The sequence below is a fragment of the Ursus americanus genome, chromosome 12, assembly GCF_024610735.1.
Source record: "Ursus americanus isolate L20-20 chromosome 12, mUrsAme1.1.p, whole genome shotgun sequence".
Taxonomy (NCBI): domain Eukaryota; kingdom Metazoa; phylum Chordata; class Mammalia; order Carnivora; family Ursidae; genus Ursus; species Ursus americanus.
Window position 1 is genome coordinate 23112408 of NC_142138.1, and position 6914 is coordinate 23119321.

Below are 6914 nucleotides of genomic sequence, written 5' to 3' on the forward strand. Positions count from 1 at the left end.
CCGAGCCCTGCACCGCCCCCGCCCCCTAAGCTCGCCTTCCGAGTGGCTCCACCCCCTTCCTCTCCTCTCCCCACGGTTCCAGGGCCTGGGGTCAAATTGTCGGAGCAGGCTGATTTGCATAGTCCAATGGCTGCGCATATGCAAACGAAGCGGGTGGTGGTTGGCTGGGGGTTAGCAGGATAACTCCGGCGAGCGGGGCCTTTGTCCTTCAGTGGCTGTGAGGCAGCTGCCGGTGGAGCGGCGAGGGACTGGGAGCGGGCGAGCGAGTGGGGCGGGTGGGACGGACGGACGGCGCTGCGGCGGCGGGCGCTGGAGGAGCCTGTGAGGGAGCGTAGAGAGCAGGCGCCCGAGCGCCCACAGTGGCAGGAGCAGCCCGCACGCCGCTCTCTCTCTGTGGGGGACCCGCAGTTGCAATATGACTTTGGAGGAATTCTCGGCTGGAGAGCAGAAGACCGAAAGGTAAGGCGGCCGGATCCTCTCCCGGAACTCTTCTCGCCCACTGCGCGCACCCAGCGCGTCCAGGCTGTGCAAGGTTTGCCGGGGAGCGAGCGGTTAAAAGTTTGCAGAGCCACCTCCCGTGCGTCTCTTTTGGGGACCTTCTCAGAGGCTCCGGTGGACGGAAGGAGCGTGCCCCCCCACCCGGCCGAGCCCCTCCGGGCCTTGGCAAAGGGCAGAAGGGACCGTCCCTGCCCGTGCGGCTCCTGCGGCTGGCAGCCTGTGGCTGCGCCCAGCGCCGGGGACTGGCAGCGCCCTCGGGGGAGGGTGGGGGGGCTTTTCGCAGGCCTCCCGGCCTCTGGGCGTGCGAGGGGTCACGGGCCGGGGGGGAGGCTTGGGGTTTGCAGAAAGCCGGGCGGCGCGGCGGCGCACGAAAGCGGGAGGGAGGGTCGCGGTGCCGGGTGAGGGGGCGGCAATGGACCCGAAGAGACTTGGGCTGACGGGACCCCCTTGCTCTCGCTCGCGTGTAGGATGGATAAGGTGGGGGATGCCCTCGAGGAAGTGCTCAGCAAAGCCCTGAGTCAGCGCACCATCACCGTCGGGGTGTATGAGGCGGCCAAGCTGCTCAACGTGTAAGTGGGGCCCTCGCGAGTCCCCCGTGACACCCCTTCCCGCCCCAGCCCGGGGGCGACCTCGCGGAGCGCCCCTCGCCCTGCAGCGCGGCTTCCTGCGGCTTCCCACCCGCCCCGCGGCCGCCTGCCCCAGGGGGGAGCGAGCAAGCCGGGGCGCGACCCCGGGGCCCCCGGGCGGGTGTTACGGGCGTCCACGCGGACGGGTGGTGCCTCCGCGCTCACCCGCCCCTCCCGCCGCCCTCAGCGACCCAGATAACGTGGTGCTGTGTCTGCTGGCGGCGGACGAGGACGACGACAGGGATGTGGCTCTGCAGATCCACTTCACCCTGATCCAGGCGTTCTGCTGCGAGAACGACATCAACATCCTGCGCGTCAGCAACCCGGGCCGACTGGCCGAGCTCCTGCTCCTGGAGCCCGACGCCAGCCCAGCAGCGAGCGAGGGCGCCGAGCAGCCCCCGGACTTGCACTGCGTCCTGGTGACGGTAAGCGAAAGGGGGCTGCGGGCCGGCCGGAGTTAGAGTCCTGGAGGGAAGCGAGCGAGGGCTGAGAGTCGCCTGACTGCAGATCTGGAGTGAGGGGGAGGGCAAGAGCGTGGCTGCCTTTGCCCCTTTAGAGCGTGTGGCTGGACTTTCAGCCGAGATGTGCTGGTTTCATCATCAGGATTTTCTCTGGTACAGAACATGTCTAAGCACGTTGGAGGCTGCCAGCAGCGGAAGAGATCCTTGTGAGTCAGCACTGTCAGCCCAGCTACTCCCTACCTACATCTGCACTACCTCCCGTGACTAATTCCTTTAGTAGGGCGGATTAGATAAAGCCAAATAAATTCCTGGCTCACCCTCATTAAGGAGTCAGCTTCATTCTCCACCACTCAAAGTTAAAAATAGAAATGGTGTAGGAGACAGACCTTATTAATTCCCTAGAAATACATTAAGAGTATGGAGTAGGAATTTTTTCTTGGCAATCTTGCCTTTTTTTCATGAACCCTTTTCCCTGATAAAAACCTTTGGTAGATAGATAACTTGTATTTCCAGAGGTAAATATGATAGCTTTGTCTTTTACGTTTTACTACTTTTTGGCTCGTCTAGTTAAGTGGCAGCCCAATCATTTTGCTACTCCTGAAAATTACTGCTCTGTCTCTTGGGAGGTTATCAGGTGGCAGTTCTCCTTAACTGTTATGCAGCTCTCATCTCATTGTACACAGAGCATGGAAATATTTCTCAGAGCTGTTTCACTCACGTCTCTTCCACAGGACAAACCTGTGAATGATACTCTCATGCACAACTAAATAAGTGTCATGCAAACATACGTATATGGTTCGGAGAGTTGCATGTGTTCACACTTTGCAGAGTATGGTTTAGTGGAGAATTACCCTTATGATTTTTGCAGGAAAACAACTACCTAGAAGAAAGTTTGTTTTATGGTTGTAACTGGTCTCTATGTCATGCAAAGTATAGGATGTTCAAGTTGTCTTTCCCTCAACATGAGTGTCATTATTAGCAGATGCGAATTTTTTTAAATAGTACATTTATTTTTCTCAATTTGTTTCCAGAATCCACATTCATCGCAGTGGAAGGACCCTGCCTTAAGTCAGCTTATTTGTTTTTGCCGGGAAAGTCGCTACATGGATCAGTGGGTTCCAGTGATTAATCTCCCTGAACGGTGATGGCATCTGAATGAAAATAACTGAACCAAATTGCACTGAAGTTTTGAAATACCTTTGTAGTTACTCAAGCAGTTACTCCCTACACTGATGCAAGGATTACAGAAACTGATGTCAAGGGGCTGAGTGAGTTCAACTACATGTTCCGGGGGCCGGAGCTAGATGACTTTGCAGATGGAAAGAGGTGAAAATGAAGAAGGAAGCTGTGTTGAAACAAATACAAGTCAAAAGGCACAAAAAATTACAAAGAACCACGCAGGAAGGAAAACAAACTATGTATTAATTTAGGATGGTTGAGTTACATTTAAATAAACCAAATGTGCTTAAAGTTCAAATGTACTGCAGTAGTTTGGGTATTTTTGGTTTATATGCCCTCAAGTAAAAGAAAAGCGGAAAGGGTTAATCATATTTTAAAACCATATTTTATTGTATTTTGATGAGATGTTAAATTCTCAAAGTTTTATTATAAATTGTACTAAGTTATTTTATGACATGAAAAGTTATTTATGCTATAAATTTTTTGAAACACAATACCTACAATAAACTGGTATGGAATAATTGCATCATTTCTTAATGTGTGCTTTTGTTTCTTTTAACTTGCAATGTATTTTAAACAAGTTTTTTTATATGGAAAAATTAAAACCCTTCTGAAATCATGTATCTATAGTATATGTGTCTGCCTCTATATAGAGAAATATCTGTGTGTTACGTATGTACATATTTTCCACTTTTACACATTTGGGCTGGACATGGCATGATTATATTTCTTAGTCTTTATTTAACGGACATTTTACTGGCACCCTACTTTACACTATGTCCAAAAACCAAAGGTGATTTAAGAGGAGTTGGGGTTGCAGTTAGGGGAAAGAAGTGTTCGAGATTACACTTGCAAAATCAGAATAATTACCATTCAGTGATATTAATATTATAGTAAGAATAAATGCAAAATGCTAAGGAAGCAGAGAGGAGAAAGTGACCAAAGTTACCTGCAAGAACAGAGACATTTTTGCTGTGGAGAGGTCATCTTATGTGGGTCTTAAAACTCGAGTTTCATCTCCCCAGCTAGAGAGGAAAAGGATGTTGCTGGCAGCGACCCTGGTTTGTGCAAAGGTGTGGTTCCCTGAAAGGCCAAACCGGGTTCAGGGAACAAAGGGTGATTCTGTGTGCCTCTGGTGTGGAAGAGAAGGGAGAGATAAGGTGGAAAAAGGGGGTGGGGATTAGGCCCAGACTCTGAAGGGCATTCTGTGTCACCCTCAGGCTTTTGGGCTTCCTTCCTTCTGTAAACCCTGGGGATTCAGCAGAGGCCTTCAGACGGGGAGTGACGTGATCTGTGTTCTGGGAAGATAACACTGGGGCCTGTGACGGAGAGGTTATGGGATAAGAGGCTGGAGGTAACACCAATCAGGAAGTGACTGGATCCGTCCAAGGCTGTGCAGTTTGCAGAACCATGTTTAAGGAACAAACAGGGAAGTGGCCTGGCAAAGAATTCCGGTGCCCTTATTCTCTCTAGAGCTGTATGTCTTCCAGCTGAACGTTTCTGCTCTGGTTTTGAGGGGTCTGGTTGGATTCAATGAGAGATGGAAGAAAAGAGCAAAGATGAAAGGTTTCAGCAGATCAATCACCTCTTAGTTGGAACAGTCACTTGATAATTAACTGCAACAATCTCCTCTAGGTGTAGCCAAAGAAAGCAAAAATGCTTACTGAGGGGAAGCCTCACATAGTTTTAGTCCACAGAATTTTTTTTTTTTTTTTTTTTGCCTATTTGGCAAATGGCACCCCCCACGGCTCCCCCGCCATCTGTCTCCCATCCTTGTCATGACTACATGTAATTAGGAAAAAGTAGAAGTCAGGAGAGAAAACCAAACCGACTAACAGTAACACAAAGCTCCAAGTTTCTGCATCTTAGGGACAACACAGGCCCATGAAGCCCTTCACCTCGCAATTAAGTTTCTGTTTTTCCACATCTGCTGGAAATGTGGGTTGTTAGGCCTTTTGAAAGCTCATTGTATTTTATTCAAGCTGGTGCCGGATCTAAAACGTAACTGGTACTTAATCTTTGTTTTACCAAAAGATGGAGAGCATGGAGTTTTGAATAGAATGTTCTTCCCTTCCTACTAAGGATTTTCAATCCTCCTCCAAACAGTTGCTTGATTAAAGACGCTGAGTGAATTAACCCTGGAAGGGCAGCAGCGCTGCTTGGTGTGAAGGCCAGGGTTAGTCCCTCTGCATCGCGTTCCCCTCATCTATAAAACGGAGATAGAATGTTGCGGAATTGTTCCCTCGTCTCCGAAACTAAAGGTAAGAGCTGATGTCTGGTTCATAATTGTGGCCCAGGATTTAGCGCACTTCTCAGCGGGCAGTGGGCATTGAATTAATATTTGGTGGCTCAGTGAATGATTTAGCAGCAGTGAATGCAAACAACCTGACATGTGATAGGTGCTCAATATAGTCTATTACTAAAATGCAGGCGAGAGCAGTCGGGAAACTAAAAACCATCGGACAGATTGCTGCCTTAAAACACAGTATAAATATATTTATTCTGAGAAAGTTTCAAATCTCTGTTCTGAATTCATAGTGCTTAGAGATAGGAAGCGGTGGTGTCCGTTCTTCAGATCGTTTTGTTTCGGGAAGATCCCAATAATTAATGCAAAACTGTTGTCTGGGGTTTTAAGTTTTAACCGTTGCTAGTCTTTCCTGACTGAACATTACACAAACTTAACCTGGTGTTGAAGAACCCAATCGTGAAACAGTTGAGTTAATTGTAAACAAGTGTGTGGTTACCTGGGCAACTTCTACCTCTAATTGATGTTACTATTCCTCAGTCTTGCCTTAAATGCTATTAAGCCTACTTATTGCAAGTAGGTGGGAATGTTACAACAGGAACAAAAGTCCCTTCATCTACCTAAGATGTGTTGTGTGTGGAAAATACCTATTTTTCCACTGGTAACTTCACCTCAGTGTTGTAAATACCATTGCCTCCTCCTTTTACAATTAAACCAGGGCCACCCTCAGTAAGTTAAACTTCTATAATAAAAGGACGCATGAAGGAAACGAATCTCCTGTGATACATATATTATTTCCCAATTAAATAAAAAGGGTTATTTCTAGGAAAGAGCATTTGTATACTGTGAACTGGAAGCATTTCCAAAACATCTTTTGAGATGCTTTACTGTAACCCTTGTGAAATCATTGTTTCCTCAATTTTCAACTATGTAAGTTAAATTTTATTCTTTGCCGTATGGTAAAAGGCTGCAAGCAGTGAGATGTGTTTCTTTCAAATGAACAAAACCCCTTATGGCATGATTTAACACAGGGCCAGCATCCCTCAAATTGAATTGAAGCTTTTTTCTTTTTTTTTAAACAATCCTTAGAAAAAACATAAACTCTGTGAAAAGGTCATATTCATGAAGACCACCAAGAAATATTTAGCGAGTGCTTACTATGCGCAAGGAACCATACTGGTTATACTGAAGTCTGAAAAAAAAAAAAATCAGGCACCTACTTGGCCTCAAGGAGCCCCAAGCAACGAGCCATGGACATCGGTAGATATAATCCAAAGCAAAAAGTGCCCAGTAACAGAAGAAAGGCCCAGAGAACTGCTAATGGGAGTTCAAATGGTAGAAATCTCTGGAGGGCATATGGGGATGGCACGGAGCAAAAGGTAGGAAGCTCTTTGATCAGACTTGAGCATTGTATTTTGCAAGCTGCAGAAATTAATTTATTGACTATTGAATATAATTCTGCTAGGCGCTGTAGAGATTACATAGATGCAGCCAACGGGAGCGTTTGTCCTTAAATTTATAATCAAATAAGAAAATCAAGATCAACACATTTATTCCTTTAACACTATTTACGGAAAGGACGTCCTGGGCACGGCGTCAGGTCCTGGGGCTACAAAAGTGGACAAGCAAAGTCTGTGCCTTTAGCAGAGCAATACGGGGTGCTAAGTGGTGATGTATTATATTCAAGGTGTAAGTGTTCCTGGGGGGCAGGAAGCTTTGCCAGCTCAGTGAAACTTGAAGGATAAAGAGCTCTGCCAGGGTACAGTGAAGAACATTCATTCCAGAAAGGGGGACTGGAGCTCTGAATGTGTGAATTCGAGGCATGGCGGGGCTAGCTTCTGGGGGGCAACCATAACACAGGGTCCACTACGGGCTCCGCATTCTTCTAAGCTCTTTACAGTAACA

At 47.7% G+C, this 6914-nt stretch overlaps 1 protein-coding gene across 1 annotated transcript; it reads left to right on the forward strand.

Moving 5' to 3' along the window:
• The first annotated feature begins 216 nt into the window (after window positions 1-216).
• GADD45A (growth arrest and DNA damage inducible alpha) lies at window positions 217-3290 on the forward strand. Its single transcript, XM_045802060.2, has 4 exons — window positions 217-459; window positions 966-1067; window positions 1312-1549; window positions 2617-3290. Exons 1-4 carry the CDS (start codon window positions 416-418, stop codon window positions 2728-2730), a joined length of 498 nt encoding a protein of 165 aa, XP_045658016.1. The 5' UTR covers window positions 217-415; the 3' UTR covers window positions 2731-3290.
• The last annotated feature ends 3624 nt before the right edge of the window (window positions 3291-6914 follow it).

What these genes read in the sequence shown, in the direction of transcription:
- GADD45A (XM_045802060.2), top strand. Translation starts at nt 416, where the DNA reads ATGACTTTGGAGGAATTCTCGGCTGGAGAGCAGAAGACCGAAAG. An exon ending in GGAGAGCAGAAGACCGAAAG is followed by an intron (nt 460 to 965) that starts GTAAGGCGGCCG and finishes GCTCGCGTGTAG; the next exon opens with GATGGATAAGGTGGGGGATG. An exon ending in TGCACTGCGTCCTGGTGACG is followed by an intron (nt 1,550 to 2,616) that starts GTAAGCGAAAGG and finishes ATTTGTTTCCAG; the next exon opens with AATCCACATTCATCGCAGTG.